Source organism: Pristis pectinata, chromosome 8 (assembly GCF_009764475.1).
Source record: "Pristis pectinata isolate sPriPec2 chromosome 8, sPriPec2.1.pri, whole genome shotgun sequence".
Classification (NCBI taxonomy): Eukaryota; Metazoa; Chordata; class Chondrichthyes; order Rhinopristiformes; family Pristidae; genus Pristis; species Pristis pectinata.
Genome location: NC_067412.1, coordinates 7,376,732 through 7,395,569, shown reverse-complemented (window position 1 = coordinate 7,395,569; position 18,838 = coordinate 7,376,732). Strand labels below are relative to the sequence as shown.

The 18,838-nt window shown below is 46.3% G+C and overlaps 1 protein-coding gene across 4 annotated transcripts in view; it reads left to right on the top strand.

The window, feature by feature from the left end:
- Window positions 1–18,838, top strand: part of pkd1a (polycystic kidney disease 1a) — a 239,949-nt gene that overhangs the window by 192,047 nt on the left and 29,064 nt on the right. For all 4 annotated transcript variants that reach the window (XM_052020991.1, XM_052020990.1, XM_052020989.1 and 1 more), the window contains 4 exons: window positions 1,703–1,830; window positions 5,769–5,971; window positions 8,140–8,334; window positions 17,748–17,899. In XM_052020991.1, the coding sequence (XP_051876951.1) occupies window positions 1,703–1,830; window positions 5,769–5,971; window positions 8,140–8,334; window positions 17,748–17,899 (678 nt within the window). The remainder of the gene's footprint in view (window positions 1–1,702; window positions 1,831–5,768; window positions 5,972–8,139; window positions 8,335–17,747; window positions 17,900–18,838) is intronic.

Here is an 18,838-nt window from a genome sequence, read left to right as displayed (position 1 = left end):
AATTCGTTGCCACAGAGGGCTGTGGAGGCCAAGTTACTGAGTGTATTTAAGGCAGAGATTGATAGGTTCTTGATTGGTAAGGGGGTTAAGGGTTACAGGGAGAAGGCGGGAGTATGGGGTTGAAAAAAATCAGCAATTATTGAATGGCGGAGTGGATTCGATGGGCCGAGTGGCCTAATTCTGCTCCTATATTTTATGGTGAAAGGCATACTCATCTGTGGAGAGCCTACTCCCAGAGAGAAGTCATCCTACCCGGACCTCTCTGAAGAACAATGCTTTCACAGCCTTATGTTTTCCATAGGTCTTGTCCTGGAGATACATGAAATATTGTCAGAAGACCTACAGCCACATTCCTGGGTCTGGGTTCTACCCTCTTGAATTTCTTTGCCACCATATCATTCCGTGCAGCTGCAGGAGATCCCTGCCCTGTTTCTCAATTTGCCACCTGCTGTAGCATCACCCAGGCACTGCTGCTTGCAGTTGTGGAGGGATGATGTTTATCTATGGTGATCTTGCTGACATCTCAGGCCTTGGATCTTTGACCTGAAATATTAACTCTGTTTCTGTTCCTATAGACGCGGCCTGACCTGCCGAATATCTCCAGCATTTTCTGTTTTTATTTCAGACACAACAGTGTTTTAGCATACCAAAAGTAGGTGAAGCCCAAATCCTAGGTATAATGTTCTTCAGTGAAAGTTTACAAATCCTTGTCTTATCAACATCGATTGACTCGTCGTCTGGTTGTCTGTGGTTGACTTGTAACTGCCTCTGAAAAGGCCTAGAAAGCCATTCCATTTAGAAGGCAATACATGCATCGTATTGTAGATACAAGAGACTGCAGATGCTGGGATCTGGAAGAAGAAACAATCTGCTAGAGCAACTCAGTGGGTCAGGCAGCGTCTGTGGGAGGAAAGGAATTGTCAATGTTTCGGATTGAAACGATGACCTGGTCCTGATGCAGGGTTTTGACCCGAAACGTCAACAATTCCTTTCCTCCCACAGATGCTGCTCGACCCGTTGAGTTCTTCCAGCAGATTGTTCTCATTGTGTAATGTAGAACACCGCATCCAAAAGTCTGTCCCATTTAAGTCCAAAATTTCAAAATCAGAGGTCAACTCACATTGTATGTCCAGCAATATCAGATCTAATTTTTTTTTACCATAGTATACTTTATTTGTAAAATTTAAATATGTAAAAAATAGAGCCATTCACAGACCAACACTTATTATTCCATTTGCTTACGAGCTTTACATTACATCAGCACACCAGATGTACATCTTTCACAGATGTACCGCGATATGTTCGAGAAGCTCTTACCAGGTTCCAGCCCCTCAGTGTGCAGTGACAGACTAATATTATTAACTTTTATTAAATATTATTAACCAAATTGTGCTCACCACTCATGGCAGGGTGGTGGTAAAGTTAATACAGTGGGTTCAGAGTTCATAAAGTTCGCTGGACTGCCTTTTGTCAATGTAAATGGGAATTAGCTCAGTCAGCATCTAGATTACCAATTTTATTCCAGATGCCACATTAGCTTTGTACCCCACACATTCCATCTGCAGTGCCAGAGATCCTCGGAACAGGTTTGGTATGGAAGTGAGGATTCACGACCATGCCTGAGTGTTGGGACTTGCTGAGATATCTCACCAGTCCAGTTTTGCTGATATTTTCTTTAACACCTTTACCTTTTCTTCTTCAGAACGGAGATAATCAGTGGAAATGAGGAGCTGCCAACAGAGGCAGCCATTCTGCACAAGACCAGTGACTTTGGTCACATCATCCGTCCAACCCAAGGTATTGGAAGACTGGCCACCACCAGAAGGATAGGTAAATGCACCAAGCGCATGTCCTGCTCCAGAATAATGAAGCTGCCTGATTTTGAAGAATTTTACTCCCTGATGTTGGGTTTGCCTGTCATTGTCACCTCCCCTAACTCTTCCGTTACAGCCCACATCCTGTGCGAGGAGTTCTGCAATGCTATTGGTGGAAGTCAAGACCCTTCACCTGGACTGAAAGAGTAGAGGGGAGATAGCCAGTATAAAGAGATGAGGAGGAGGGGCAAAGCAAGAGCTGACAAGCGTTAGGGATGAAGTAATGTCAGAGACGTCGACTGTCCATCTCCCCCCACAGATGCTGCCTGACCTGCTGAGTTCCTCCGGCAGTTTGTTTTTTTTGGGGATGATTCCTTTCAGATTCTCCTGAACTCCTGCCACAATTCCAGTGGAAAATTGAGGAAGCCACCCACCCGTTCCTGGGGAAGTGATGCAAAGGGCTGCTTGGTTTCTCTGGAGGTTGGGAAGTCCCTGTGGAAATTCTAGCCATCCATCCTGTGTATCCAGGTTACCAATCCAGTTCAATGGTTAAGTTAATGTGTTTGTAACCAGGGGCCTTGATCACTGAACCAAAGACCTCAGAGCATAAGAAATAAGATGTAGATAGGAGCAGGAGTAGGCCGTCTGGCCCGTTGGGTCTGGTCCGCCATTCAATACGATCATGGCTGATCTGGCCGTGAACTCAGTTCCACCTACCTGCCTTTTCCCCATAACACTTAATTCCCCTTCTATGCAAAAATCTATCTAACTGTGTTAAATATATTTAATGAGGTAGCCCCTAATGCTTCCATGGACAGAGAATTCCACAGATTCACTACTCTCTGGGAAAAGCAGTTCCTCCTCACCTCCATCCTAAATCTACTCCCCCGAATCTTGAGACTATGCCCCCCAGTTCTAGTATGACTTCAAATCCCACACGGCACTAGTGATATGGATTATTAACCTAGTTTCAGTAACTAGGAAACTAGTGGATTGTTGTAAAGATCGAACAGGAAGAAATCTGCCATCCTTACCTGCCTTGGCCTGCCTTATATGTGACTCCAAGCCCAGCAACGTGATTGACACCTCAGGTCAGAGGTGGACAAAGAAATCTCAGAGTTTCCAGTGATGTCCGCATCCCATGGAGGAATAAATTATTAAAAAAAATTGGACAGATGGTGTGCTAAACCAGTCCAGCTGTGGTGGAGTGGGTGAAGACTTTTGCGTCTGAGTCAGAACGTTGTGGTTCAAATGCCTGTCCCACAATGTTCAGCCCCCCAAAGTGAGGGCCAAATGGCCTCTTTCTATGTCGTAAAGAGAGTAGAACCAGCAGAAGATACTCTCACAGGGCACTGGACTTGGAAAGCAAAGAGAAACCTCTCCCTCTGTCTGGTGGGACAGATTGCCTGAACCTAAAGTTCACTGCCTCCCTGCCCTCCTGCCACAACTTGTTCCAGCAGGGCACAGAGCGCAATCACTCACAGGGAGTCCATCAGCATAAGGACCATCTCAGAGCAGGCAGCCGGCTGCTCTCCCACAAAGGCTCTGACAGCTGGCAAGGCCCCGCCCCCCACCCCCAGGCTCAGCCATCAATGGGAGCATTGGATGTTTGTGAGGGTCCTCAACATTCCCAGTCAATCACGCTCGGGACATGTAAAAAAAATAAAATCAGAAAACGCTGGGAACACTCAGCAGCTCAGGAAACATCTGCGGGGAGATTACATTTCAGCTTCGCTCTGAACCACTGCTCTGAGTCCAAGGAACTGACTTGCATAAAAATATGATGTGCCTGTGGCAATACTGTCTTGGCCAAGAAATTGGAGGTGGGGACAGGGGGAGAGGTTTGTCAATCAACCAAAGTCAAGTATACTCAGAAAACAAAGAGCATGTGAAGTGGAAACTATAGCAACTTCTTACCGTTGAAAGCCGGCTGCTTTCCCTAGAATAGTGGATGATTAGACATAAATTGGTTTATTATTGTCACATGTACCGAGCTACAGTGAAAAATTTTGTTTTGCATGCCATCCAGGTGGGTGGGGGAGTGGGGGGGGAGACATAATAAGCTGAGAGGTGACAGGTAGAAGAGGCCAAGGGCTGAAGAAGAACAACACCTCATATTTCACCTTGGAGTCTCCAACCTGATGGCCTCAACATCGATTTCTCTAACTTCCAGTAACCCCACCTCTTCCTTTTCTGCCCCCCCCCACTCCTTTGTCTTCCCTTATTCCTGTGGCTCCCTTCCCCCGCCTTGATGACCTGTCCATCTCCTCTCCTCCCCTCCCCCATCCTTTATTCCATGGTCCACTGCCCTCTCCTACCAGATTCCTCCTCCTTCAGCCCTTTGCCTCTTCTACCTGTCACCTCTCAGCTTATTACATCTTCCACTACCCCCCCCACACCCACCTACCTTCCCCCTCTCACCTGGACCCGCCAATCCCCTGAACTCACCTGTCACCTGCCTGCATTGTACTTCTCCCGCCACCTCCTCATTCTAGCTTCTGCCCTCTTCCTTTCCAGTCCTGATGAAGGGTCTCGGCCCGAAACGTCGACTGTTTATTTCCCTCCATGGATGCTGCCTGACCTGCTGAGTCCCTCCAGCACTTCTTTTGTGTATTCCTCCAGCATCATTGTGTTTTTCATCTAGATTCCAGTATCTGAAGTCCTTTGTTTCTCCAGTATTAATGCAACCAGCTGTTCATTGGAGACACAAGAGACTGCAGATGCTGGAATCTGGAGCAACACACAATCTGCTGGAGGAACTCAGCGGGTCAGGCAGTATCTGTGCATCAGGAGACTGAGTCAGTGAGTCACTCTTCAGATATATGGAGCTGGACTAGCAATTTGATACTGAGGCACAGCAGCAAGTTGAGATCTCACTCCCCAACACCTCAAGAAGAGCCTTATTGGTCGTAAGGTATTTTAGCCAAGGAGCAGCATCAATGTCCTGATGCAGGGTCTCGACCCAAAACGTCGACAATTCCTTTCCTCCCACGGATGCTGCTCGACCTGCTGAGTTCCTCTAGCAGATTGTTTGTTGCACAGTTCTTCATAACTTGCGACGTCTAAAATGCAGTTTAGTGGAATTAAATTTCAGAAATGGGGTGACATAGCTGGTAGAGCCGCTGCCTCACAGCTCTAGAGACCCCGGTTCAATCCTGACCTGTGGTGCTGTCTGTGTGGAGTTTGCATGTTCTCTCTGTAACTGCATGGGCTCCCCCCACAAGTGCTCCACTTTCCTACCGCATCCTAAAAATGTGCAGGTTAGTCAATTAATTGCCTGCTGTATGTTGCCCAAAGCGTGTGGGTGAGTGGTGGAATTTGAGGGGGGGGGGTTTGGGTGTGAGGTTGAGGTGAAGGGAGTAAAAAGCATTAGGATAGGGTTAGTGTAAAGAAAATAGGTAGCTGATGATTAGCACAGACTCAATGGACCAAAGCTTCCCATACTGTGAGACTCTATGTCTGCATCGAAAGGACATTTACTGCAAGTGACTAAAGATGTTGACCTTTTAAGTATAATTGAGAATAACCTTTTTAATAATTCATTCATCCACAGGATGTGGGCATTGCTGGCATTTACTGGCCACTGCTAATCCCTCACTCCCTCTATTGAAATTCAGCGGACAGTTAAGAGTAAATCCCATTGATGGGTTACACATGGGCTCGGTTATGTCAGCACAGCAGATTTCCTTGTCTGAGATACCTTCCGGAACCAGATTGGCTTTTGAATGACAATTTTGGAAGATTCATTTACACCATTACTGACACAAGCTCTTTGGTACCCAGATTATTGTTATTTAAATGGCTTGAACAAATTTTGCATCTGCTGTGATGGGATTTGAAGCCACCAGATCAATTATCCAAGCTTCTCGATGCTAGTGCATTAATGTAGCCACTGTGCTACTGTACTTATGTTGGATTTGCCTAACGTTGCTTGATATTGTTGTGTCTCAACAGCTTTCAGTGACCCTCCACAGCGATGTCTCTTCCCATTTTGGTGCAGTTACACAGCGCACACCCTCTGCTTCCTCCTCTTCTCTGTTTCTATCACCGTGTCACTTTGGATTGGCGTTTCCTTCACTCCCCGGGTAGCTCTCATGTGGCTCATCTCAGGAATCTTCAGCGTCCTCTCCTCATTCTTCCTCCTGGAACCTCTGAAGGCACGTTTGTCAAAGATTTCAGTCTAAGCTTCTCGAGATCACGAAAGGCGACGTGCTTGGAATTGCCTTGTAAAAAAGCCTGTTCCTTGATTTAGAACTCTATGACCCCCGTGAGATTTAAAGATGAAAGAATGAAGGGGTTTGGGTACGGTGACCAATTGGAGCTCTTGCAAAGGACCAGAATGAGGTTGACAGGCAGAGTGGCCTCTTTCTGCACTGTTCCACTCTATGGACAGTCAGAGACTTTTTCTCTGAGCGACAATGGCTAACATGAGGGGACATAATTTTAGGGTGATTGGAGGAAGGTATAAAGGGGATGTCAGGGGTAAGTTTTTTACAGAGAGTGGTGGGTGCGTGGAACGCACTGCCGGCAGAGGTTGTGGGGGCAGATACATTAGGGAGATTTAAGAGACTGTCAGATAGACAAATGAATGATAGAGAGTTGGGGGGCTATGTGGGAGGGAAGGGTTAGATAGATCTTAGAGCAGGATAAAATGTTGGCACAACACTGTGGGCCGAAGGGCCTGTACTGTGCTGTAATGTTCTATGACTAGCTGGGTGTGGGAGTCATTCCCAACCTGAAGCATTGCAGTGACCAGGTAACCTGACAACCAGCCTGGTATAGATTAGCAATGATTCATGAAGCAAGGTTCATCCATCAGGGCAGTAGTTTCTTCTCTCAATGTTACATCATCGTGAAGAAGCACTTGGAATGTAAAATAATCCGCAGAAATAAAACTCATTCAGCTGGAATCAAATCTGAAAAGACTTTGCACAAAATAGCATTATCACAGTTCCCACTGCCGACGGCTCTTTAGAAAGTTGCGTGTGGTGCATTGCCGATCTCTGTGCTCCTCAGAGTTACTAAGAGATAAATTGTTAGCTAAAGCCCTGGGCTTTTTACAATAGGAGGTGCACTGCCTACCAGTGATTATAGAGCTCAGATTGTTCTGCATATTGTCTCATCTCAAAAATATCCCAGGTATAAGAACATTTAAAATGTAAGATTAAATATAGTGTACATACCTAGAAATTAGTCCCTAGTTATTATTGTTAAGGACATTGTATGGTTATATCAGGGTGTTGTGTTCTACGCTTGAAATCCAGCAGATTAACTTTAGGGAGCAAGGAGGTTATACTGGAACTGTATAAAACTGCTTGACTCACAACTGTACTGTGTACGGTTCTTGTTACAGGAGAGATGTGTTTGCACTCTAACGGGTGCAGAGGAGATTTACAAGGATGTGGTCAGGACTGGAAAATTGTAGCTATAAGATTGGATGGGCTGGGGTTGTTTTCTTTGGAACAGAGGAGGCTGAGAGGAAACTTTATTTAGTTGTATAAAATTATGAGGGTCCTAGATAGGGTAAAAAGGAAATGGAAAGAGGGATATGGACCAAATGCAAGAAAATTTAGACAGGTATCTTGGTCAGCATGGCCAAGACTCCATGAAATATTTCCCCTTAGCAGACTGTGTCAAAAAACTGGTGGCGGAAATAATTGGTGGGAGAATTAGAGGGGAAGAAATATTTCTCATCCAGAGGGTGCTGGGGGTCTGGGACTCTGCATAGAGAGGTTGGAATCTGTGCCACCTGAGGTGGAGGTGGAGGCAGAGACTCTCACAACAGTTAAGAGACATCTGTGGGCCAAAGGTGGGCAAATGGGACTAGCTCAGATGGACACCGTGGTCGGCATGGATGAGTTGTGCTGAAGGGCCTGTTTCTGCGCTGCATTACTCTGTGACTCTAAGCACTTGAATCACCAAGGCATGGAAGGCTACAGGCCCAACGTGGGTAAATGGGATTCGTACAGATAGGTGCAAAGGACGGCGTGGACTTGATGGGCTGAAGGGCCTGTCTCTGTGCGGTAGGACGCTATGACTCTGGTACTTGAATGTGCACTTGAAGAAATGTGACCTACAAGTGTACAGACCCAGTGCTGGTCAGTAGGGTTAGGACCAAGCACAGACACAGTGGGCCGAATGGACTCCTACAATGTTAATTTTCTGTGATACATGGAGCTTAAATTCAGAGACAGAATACAGCAAATGTTACTGCTGTACAGTGGGTTCAGCATCCCTGACTATGGATGAATTTCTAGGCATGGTCATTACATTTGAATAGCAGCGTTCCACTGTCAATGACTCTGTCCTTCTGCTTCTCCGGCAGGTTCTGACTGAAGCACTTTATTTCTCATTGGTTGCCAAGCGCGTCCACCCAGATGAAGATGACAATCTGGTGGAGAAGCCGCGCGTGGAGCAGATCTCGGAAAGGATTGGAAAGGTTCGGCCTCCGCAAGGGTACGGTCTTCTGCAGGCAAGGGAGGAGGCGAAGAAGGTCCAGATCCTCCACAGGATGCTCAAGGTATCGCTCGTCCATAATCGGAAAACTCCCACTAATCCTCGACCCGAGCCGGCAAACGGATAAGGGATGAGGAGAAACCTTTTGTTTTCATTTACAAAAATATATGCAGGAAATACAGTGCAACGGGCATACATCTCTCTTTACATTCACTATTATAGAACATGGAACACTACCGCACAGTACAGGCCCTTCGGCCCACAATGTTGTGCTGACATTTTATCCTGCTCTAAGATCTATCTCACCCTTCCCTCCCACATAGCCCCCTATTTTTCTATCATCCATGTGTCCATCTAAAGGTCTCTTAAATGTCCCTAATGTATCTGCCCCCACAACCTCTGCCGGCAGTGCGTTCCACGCACCCACCACTCTCTGTGTAAAAAACTTACCTCTGATATCCCCCCCTACCTTCCTCCAATCACCTTAAAATTATGCCCCCTCATGTTAGCCATTGTCGTTCTGGGAAAAGGTCTCTGGCTGTCCACTCGATCTATGCCTCTTATCTTCTTGTACACCTCTATCAGGTCACCTCTCCTCCTCCTTCTCTCCAAAGAGAAAAGCCCGAGCTTGCTCAACCTATCCTCATAAGACATGCTCTCCAATCCAGGCAACATCCTGGTAAATCTCCTCTGCACCCTCTCTAAAGCTGCCACCTCCTTCCTATAATGAGGCGACCAGTACATTCTGTTTACAATGCATCATATTTGAGAGACTGTTACACAGGGCCCAGACCCTCAGTGTGCAATGGCAGCAGGACCCTGGACTGTGGTCCTTCCCCGCACAGCCTTTGCGGTGTGTCGCTCAGATTCTCCAGCTTGGAGTGTGCCAGTCAGCAGCATTCCTTTGCGGACATCTCCTACCATGGGAAGACCAAGAAGTTTCAGGCAAACCTAGGAGTATCTTTCGCCACATTGATGATCTTCCAGTACGTGTCCCTGGAAACAACCTGTGGTTCGCAGAGTCCCCTGTTAAGCAGGCTGCTCGGGATGACCCTCAATAAGGGCACTTGCATCCTTTTCCAGATCTTCTTGGCAAACACACAGTCCACCTCTTTACTCAGAGAGGGGTGAGAGGGTGGAACTTGCCTCACAGAGAGTGGTTCTGATTGATGCGTCAAAGGCAAAACTAGATACACACCATGGTGGAAGGTCTGGATAGAGTGGACATGGAGAGGATGTTTCCATCAGTAGGAGAGTCTGGGAGCCAAGGGCACAGCCTCAGAATAAAGGGATGTCCCTTTAGAACTGAGATGAGGAGGAATTTTTTTCAGCCTGAGGGTGGTGAATCTGTGGAACTTGTTGCCACAGAGGGCTGCGGAGGCCAAGTCATTGGGTGAATTTAAGGGAGAGATTGATCGGTTCTTGATTGGTAAGGGGGTTAAGGGTTACGGGGAGAAGGCAGGAGAATGGGGTTGATAAAAAAATCAGCTATGATTGAATGGCGGAGCAGATTCGATGGGCTGAATGGCCTAATTCTGCTCCTATATCTTATGGTCTTGTGGAATCAAAAGATTGCTGACACCGTTAGACTGCAGAAGAAGAATTCTTGCAACGTAGAAGGAGCGCATTTGGCCCCTTGAGCCAATTCCAGCCCACTTTGGAGCGATCCAATTAATTCCATTACTTCCCACTCCGTTCTCGATAATATTAATTGCTTACATAAATCTCTTTTGAAAGCCCAGGTTGACTCTGTTCCGTAACCACCCTGTATAAATAAGTGTTACCTCAGATTACACCCCCTCCACCCCCTTGCGTCTTCTGACCATCATTCTGTATGCAGATGGCTGGGAGGGCTTGCATGGAACATAAACAAGAAAGGGCTGAATGGCCTCATTGTCCATCGTAAAATTCTATGTCAGAGGCTCCTGATCTCCAGAAACCTCCAGCTGGTCAGACATCTGCCGAGACACAAGAAACTGCAGACGCTGGAATGAGAAACAGCAAATAATCTGCTGGAGGAACTCAGCGGGTCAAGCAGCATCTGTGGAGGGGGAAGGAATTGTCTAGATGGAGCTTTGGAAGCCTGGAGGCGGGCGAGTTTATGATCCCTCGTGGAGGTCAGGAACACGGAGAACGGCTGGTTGAGAGAATGGATCTGGCCGGAGAGGACGGAGAGTTGTGGAGCCCGGCACATTTGCTGTGGGTGAGAAGGAGAAAGGCCCAGAAGGTACCAATGCATCGCAGAGATTGTCGATCGTAGGACGCAAAGGGAAAACAGAAGGGAGAAATGGTAAAGTGAATGTACATACCTGAGATTTGAATTCGGAGGCCTGGAAGTCAATTACCCCCACGGATGCTGCTTGACCCATTGAGTTGCTCCAGCAGAATTTTTGCATCTATCGAAACATGATGAGTTGAAATTAAATGTGAATTCTGACAAAAATCCTCCCTATATTTCACTCTTTCAGCTAACTGTCTGGCACCTTTTTCAGAATGTTCTGTTGTTTTTATTTCAGAATTTCCAGCAATCAGGGGATTTTTAACAAAAATGCAATCTCTGACTCAGCGTAAGCCTTATATAATTGCGAGGAAAGTGAAATATGCTTCACTTAAGCTATCACTGAAAGAAGAATGTATTTTTCCAAAGCCACAGACCAGGGTTTGCATATTGCTCGATCTAAGATGTAGCTATTTAATTTTCCAACAGTAGCCAAAATAAATACTGAAGGGGGGAAAAGTTGGCAAGGGTGGATTGTTCTGCAATGATTCATGGTTTACGTTAGTGATTTTTTCCAATTTCAAGGCCAAGAGTTAACGGCAGCTGATCCATCATTGTCAAAGCAACAGAGCTATCAAAGCACCCAGGCCAAATGCACCACTGGTCTCAGCTCCAGTTTATCGTGGGTATTCAGTAGTTGGGTGTAACAGTGATATTAATGAACTTTCTAACCGCATGTTTATATCGCACAGCAATTGGAAGCCTCTCAGTATCAGATGTATTGTATTTCTGTTGGGATAATTGTTCAGGTGTTAGAAATGGATCTGACCACTCATTCTAAGAGTATGAGGCACCATTACTTATAAAGATAAAATGCAAATATTTATCTTATTTAAGCTTCAAAAAAATGTTCATTGCAGCAATTTAAGATTGTACAGTATATACCTGATCCAAGTTTTAACTTGTAGCAGTTAGCGTAATGATTTACAGTGCCAGCGACCCGGGTTCAATTCCGGCCACTGTCTGTAAGGAGTTTGTTCGTTCTCCCCGTGTCTGCGTGGGTTTCCTCCGGGTGCTCCGGTTTCCTCCCACATTCCAAAGATGTACAGGTTAGGAAGTTGTGGGCATGCTGTGTCGGCGCCGGAAGCGTGGTGACACTTGCGGGCTGCCCCCAGAACACTACGCAAAAAGATGCATTTCACTGTGTGTTTCAATGTACATATGACTAATAAAGATATCTTGTCTTAACTCTTATCTTATAACTTTCCCAAAAGGGACCTGAGGGGCTACTTTTTCACACAGAGGGTGGTGAGTATATGGAACGAGCTGCCAGAGGAAGTGGGTGAGGCAGGTACAATAGTATCGTTTAATAAGCACTTGGATAGGTACATGGAGGGGTGGGGCTTAGAGGGATATGGGCCGAATGCAGGAAATTGGGACTAGCTGGGTGGGCACCGTGGATGGCATGGACCGGTTGGGCTGAAGGGCCTGTATCTGTTTTCTATTGCTCTGTGACTCTGAGAAGGTCTGCCTGCAAAAATTCAGGATTGTTAGAGTGAAAGGTGAATGTGTGTTATTTCAAGCTTTTTTTTTTCTGAATGTTTTAAGTTGTAAATCTATTTATAGAAATAATAACTGGTGCTTGGATCCATCCACGTCCAGTAGATTATCCAGACCATCACTATGGCAATCAAAGTCTCAATAGTCACTCACAATCCTTACATTAGAGTCAGACAGTCATACAGCACAGAAACAGGCCCTTTAGCCCAACTGGTCCATGCCGACCAAGATGCCCATCCAAGCTAGTCCCATTTGCCCACATTTGACCCATATCCTTCTAAACCTTTCCTATCCATGTATTTATCCAAATGTCTTTTAAATGTTGTTACTGTGCCTGCCTCAACCACTTCCCCTGGCAGCTGATTCCACATATGGACCACTCTCCGTGTGAAGAAGTTGCTCCTCGGCTCCCTTTTAAAATCTTTCCACTCTTACCTTAAACCCATGCACTCCAGTTTTTGATTCCTTTGGGAAAAAAACTGAGTGCATTCACCTTATCTATGCCCCTCATGATTTTATACGCTTCCATAAGGTCAATTGCCACTGCCTCTTGCCCTCCCCACTGCAATTCTCCTCCCCCTCCCTCCATGCTGCATCTTCCCTCCCCTCTCATTCCTTCCTGCGTTTTTCCTCCATCTTCTACATTGTCTGCCACTACTCTTCTCCTCCTCCCTAACTTCTTGCCATCCCGTTCCCCTCTCCCCCCTCACTTCCTCCTGCATCCGTCCTCCCCTTCCCTCATGTCCTGCCGCAACTTCCCTCTCCCTTCCTCACTGCCGGAGCTTCACTTCCTCTCTCCTTGCTGCAAATTTCCTTTGCATCCTTCAATTTCAGCCACGACTTTCACCACCCTCACTTCCCATTGAGTTACTCCTTGCCCTCTCTCACTTCCTTATGTAACGTTCCTCTCCCTCACTCCAACCTGTAACCTTCACCCCATCTCACTCTCTCTCCTTGTCCTGTCCTATCCCAATTGTGTCATTTACCCCCAACAGTTGAAGAGAAATCACATTCCACTAGCATCATTATTAGCAGAACTCCTCCCTTCTACACGAGCATGTGGGTCCCTTCCTGACCTCCGGCACTGCCTCTGTGGAGCTTGCACGTTCTCCCTGTGACTGCCTGGTCTCCCTTGGATGCTCAGCTTTCCTCCCACATCCCAAAGACTTGCCAGTTGGAAGGTAAATTGCCCCAAAGTGTGTAAGGTGAATGGTGGGATCTGGGGGAGGTTGATGGAGATGTCAGGAGAATAAAATGGGATTCATGTAAATAGTGAGGACTCAGTGGGCTGAAGGGCCTGTTCGTTGGTGAGAGTATCACCTCTGTGCTGCAGGCTGTCTGCGGATCTTCCTGCCTCGGAACCCTGGGGTGTGCCAGGTCTCAGGTGTAACTCTCAGACACACTGGTTTGCAAGATTCCTACCTCAAGAACTAAATGGGCTGCCTCAGCCTCATTGATTTTGCATTAAAAGTACATTGACTGTTCCAAATGTTGCACCTCTGCTGCTTAAACTCTCATCCCCACACCGTCAGGCAGTAGGTACAGAAGCCTGAAGTCCCACACCACCAGGTTCAGGAACAGCTACCTTCCTACAACCATCAGGTTCTTGAACTGACCTGCACAACCCTAACCCTCCCTCAGCAACGGAATGCTATGGACCACCTCTTGCACTGCCGTGGACTTGTCTCTGATTGTGTTTTCATTTGCACCAATGTGTCTTTGTTTTTACACAGCCTTTTCTTCATAAATTATGTACAATTTATCTTCTGTGTGTTGTCTGAGTCTACATGCCTTTGATGCCGCTGCAAGCAAGGTTTTCATTGTACCTGTACCTCGCCGTACTTGTGCAGATGACAATAGACTCGACTTGACATGACTTGTTACATCCAGACAGTTTCTCACACAAACTCCTGGAGACCTCGCTCCTTCGGCTCAAGCACACTGCTGTCTGTCTAAACTCATATCCACCCATCATCCCTGTGCTGGTTCACTCACATTGGATAATAGTGAAGCAAACCAAAAAGAAAGTCATCCTTGTTTTCAAATCCCTCCACACCCTTCATCAGACCCTTTTAGATCTCCATGCTCCTCCAACTCTGGCTACCAACACATTCCCAGTCTTAATGGCTCCATTGTTGGCAGCCGTGCCTTCAGCAGCCTGGACCCTCTCCCCTTCTCCTCCTCTTCTTTGCTTCTCTGATGATCCTTAAGATCTAACTCCTTGACCTAAATTTTGTCCATCTGCCCTAATGTTGTTTAGTATCAGTTTTTGCTTGTTAATTGCTTGTGAAGTGTCTTCAGAGAGTTTGTTGTATTAAAACTGATATAAAAATGAAAGTAGTCGGTATCATTACGTCTACCCCACTGTTATTAGACTCTTGAATGAACCTCTCATAAGCTGAAAGATGAACTCTTGATCTACCAATCTATCTCTTCGTGGCCCTTGCACTTTATTTGTCTGCCTACACTGCATTTTCTCGGTAACTGTACCACTATATTCTGCATTCTGTTTTCCTTTTTACTACCTCAATGTACTTCTGTATGGAATGATCTGTCTGGATGGCACGTAAACAAAAGCTTTTCTCTGTATCACGGTACATGTGACAATAATAAACCAATTACCAATTCTAATTCCTATTCCTTAAATAACAAATAAGATAAGATATTTATTTATTAGTCACATGTACATCGAAACACACAGTGAAATGCATCTTTTTGCGTTACTGAGAATGTGCTGGGGGCAGCCTGCAAGTGTCGCCGTGGTAGTGGTGTGGTAGTGCAGCGGTTAGCATAACGCTTTACAGTGCCAGCGACCCAGGTTCGATTCCTGCCCTTGTCTGTAAGGAGTTTGTATGTTTTCCCCGTGTCTCCGTGGGATTCCTCTGGGTGCTCCAGTTTCCTCCCACATTCCAAAGACGTATGGGTTAGGAAGTTGTGGGCATGCAATGTTGGCGCCGGAAGCGTGGCGACACTTGAGGGCTGCCCCCAGAACATTCCATGCAAAAGGTTCATTTCACTGTTTGTTTCAATGTACATGTGACTAATAAAGAAATCTTATCTATGTTATTTTATCTTATCTTCTGGTGCCAACATAGCACGCCCACAACTTCCTAACCCGTATGTCTTTGGAATGTGGGAGGAAACCGGAGCACCCGGAGGAAACCCAGGCAGACACACATATCAAGAATTTGGATGCAACTTTCATCATTTTCCAGTTGGCCAGAAAATATTCATTTGCAAAAGGCAAGAAAAGGCTGGGAATATATTTAAGATCCTGAAAAGTAGCAGGGCGTGTCAATGAGGGTTAAAAGGGTTACAGAATGCTTTCCTTTATTGGGCCTGAGGCATACAATGTAAGAACAGGGAGGTTATGATACGACACTAGTTAGACCACAGCCTGAATACTGTCACCACATTATACAGCAGATGCGATTGCATTGGAGAGGGTGCAGCGATATATGAGGACGTTGCCAAGATTGGAAAACTGCGGCAACGGGGAATGATTGGATAGGTTGGGCTTGTTTTCTTTAGAGCAGAGGAGGTTGAGGGAAGACATAATTGAGGAGTATAACATTACCAGATAGAGTGAGTAAGACAGACCTACAGACATGAGCAGAGAGGTTAAAAACCAGGAGCTGAGATTTAAAGTGTTGGTGGAAGGTCTAGAGAGGAGATGAGGAAATCTTTGCTCACGCAGAGCGTGGGAGGGGTCTGGAACCCGCTGCCTGATAGGATGGTGGAGATAGAACCCTTCATCACCTTTAAACAGGACCTGGATCTGGACTAGAAGACCTGTAACTGCAGGATTATGGACCCGGTGCTGGAAGGTAGATTAAAGCTGCGTAGCTTTTGGTGTTGGTATTGGTTTATTAGAATCAGAATCAGGTTTATTATCACTGACATATGTCATGAAATGTGTTGTTTTGCAGCAGCAGTACAGTGCAAGACATAAAAATTACTAGAAATTACAAAAATAAATATAGTGCAAAAGAGGAATAACGAGGTCGTGTTCATGGGTTCATGGACTGTTCAGAAAGCTGATGGCAGAGGGGAGAAGCTTTTCCTGAATCGTTGAGTGTGTGTCTTCAGGCTCCTGTACCTCCTCCCCAGTGGTAGTAACAAGAAGAGGGCATGTCCTGGATAGTGAGGGTCCTTAGTGATGGATGCCGCCTTCTTGAGGCACCGCTTCTTGAAGATGTCCTCAGTGGTGGGGAGGGTTGTGCCCGTGATGGAGCTGGCTAAGATAGTGTTCACGGCAAAACAACAAATTTCACGGCATATGTCAGTGATAATAAACCTGATTCTGATTCTGAGTCGACAACCCTCTGCAGCCTCTTTCAGTCCTGCACATTGGAGCCTCCATACCAGGTGGTGATGCTACCAGTCAGAATGCTCTCCACTGTACATCTGTAGAAATTTGCATGGGTCTTTGATGATATACCAAATCTCCTCAAATTCCTAATGAAGTAGAGCCACTGGTGTGCCTTCTTCGTGATTGCACTAATGTGTTGGGCCCAAAATAGATCCTCAGCGATGCTGACGCCCAGGAACTTGAAGCTGATCACACTTCCCACCACTGACCCCTCAATGAGGACTGGTGTGTGTTCTCCCGACTTCCCCTTCCTGAAGTCCACAATCAACTCCTTGGTCTTGCTAACATTGTGCGAGGTTGTTGTTGCAACACCACTCAACCAGCCGATCTGTCTCACTCCTGTACATCTCCTCATCGCCATCTGAGATTCTGCCAACAACAGTGGTGTCATTGGTATTGTCACATACACTGAGATACAGTGTAAAGCTTTTATCTGCATGCTGTCCAGGCAGATCATGACGTACGTCATACATTGAGGTAGTAAAAAGAAAACAGAATGCAGAGTATAGAGTTGCAGCTACAGAGAAAGTGCAGTGCAGGTAGACAAATAAGGTGCAAGGGCCACAACGAGGTAGATTGGGAGATCAAGAGTTCATCTTTTAGCGTATGAAAGGTCCATTCAAGAGTTTGGTAACAGCGGGATAGAAACTGTCCTTGAGTCTCGTGGTACGTGCTTTCAAGCTTTTGTATCTTTTGCCTGACGGGACAGGGGAGAAGGGAGAATGTCTGGGGTGGGTGCTTGTTATGTTGGCCTCTTTCCCGAGGCAGTGGAAAGTTTAGACGGAGTCAACTGGCACAATACAGTGGGCTGAATGGCCTCCTGTCTGGTAAATCTATTTTATAAATATGGTAAGAACAGGGATAATTATTGGGCCCCAGTTGCTGTCTGTGCATATTTTCCCTATGCCAGCATGGGTTACCCCCACGTGCTCCGGTTTCCTCCCACATCCCAAAGGCAGTCATGTTGGTTAATTCAGTGTGGGTAGGCGGCAAAAGAGTGGCTGGTTAACAAAGGGGAGTTGATGGGCATGCGGGAGAGAATAAATTGCAAGGATACAGGGAGACGAGAATGGGACCCATGGGATTATGCTGCCAGGAACCAACTCGGATACGAAGGGCTGAGTGAGTTGAAACAAGTTAATTATTTTAGAGGAATTGCTTTTCCAATGTAGATGCTTCAACTTAAAACAAGTGCTGTTGGATAGGAACTATTGCACTGAACATGAACTGACTCCTGTCTGTGTGCTGGGCTCTCTCGACTTCGGGTACGCTTGGTTGCCCTGATGTTGAATGTGGCTGACTGGGTTTGTCATACCTTGTCTTCCAGAACTTCATCATTTACATGCTGTTCCTGCTGGTGGTCTTGCTGATTAATTATGGAGACTCGTTCAGAGACGCCCAGAGTCGACTCCTTCATAGTTCAATTCGACAAGGTCTGGTCGGAGTGAGAAAAGGAGTGGAGTTCCAGAAAATCAAAAGGTAGGGCACTCAGTGACATCTGAAACCTTACTGACTACACCCTCGCTGGGAGTGGTGACATGGAGTTTAAGTCAAGACCTGCTTTAGATTCAGAAGCACATGAGCAGGTCCACTGTGTCCACACTCAAAACCCACTTGCACTAAAATACACTAATGGCATTTTATTCTCCCCACATTCCTACCAACTCCTCCCAGATTCTACCACTAACCTACACCTGAGGAGCAATTTCCAGTGGGTGCAAGACCACAAGAAACTGAAGAGAGATGTGGACACAGCTCAGCACATCATGGAAACCAGACTCCCCTCCATGGACTCTGTCTACCCCTCTCGCAGCCTCAGTAGAGCAGACAGCATAATCAAAGAGCCCACCCACCCCAGACGTTCCCTCTTCTACCCCCTCCCATCGAGCAGAAGATACAAAAGCCTGAAAACATGTACTACCAGGCTGAAGGACAGCTTCTATCCCGCTGTTATAAGACTATTGAACAGTCCCCTTGCACAATAATCTTAGAGCAGGATAAAATGTCGGCACAACATTGTGGGCCGAAGGGCCTGTACTGTGCTGTAGTGTTCTATGTTCTAAAAGGTGGACTCTTGACCTCACAATCTACCTTGTCATGGCCTTGCACCTCATTGTCTGCCTGCATTGCACTTTCTCAGTAACTGTAACACCTTATTCTGCATTCTGTTATTGCTTTTCCCTTGTACTACCTCAGTGTACCGATGTGGTGAAATGATCTGTATGGATGGCATGCAAAACTAAGTTTTTCACTGTACCTTGGTCCATATGACAATAATAAACCAATGTACCAATTTACCTACCAACTTGTCTTTGGGATGTGGGAGGAAACCCTCACGGTTACAGGCAGAACGGGCAAACTCCACACAGACAGCACCGGCGGTCAGGATTGAACCTGGGTCGCTGGAACTGTGAAGCA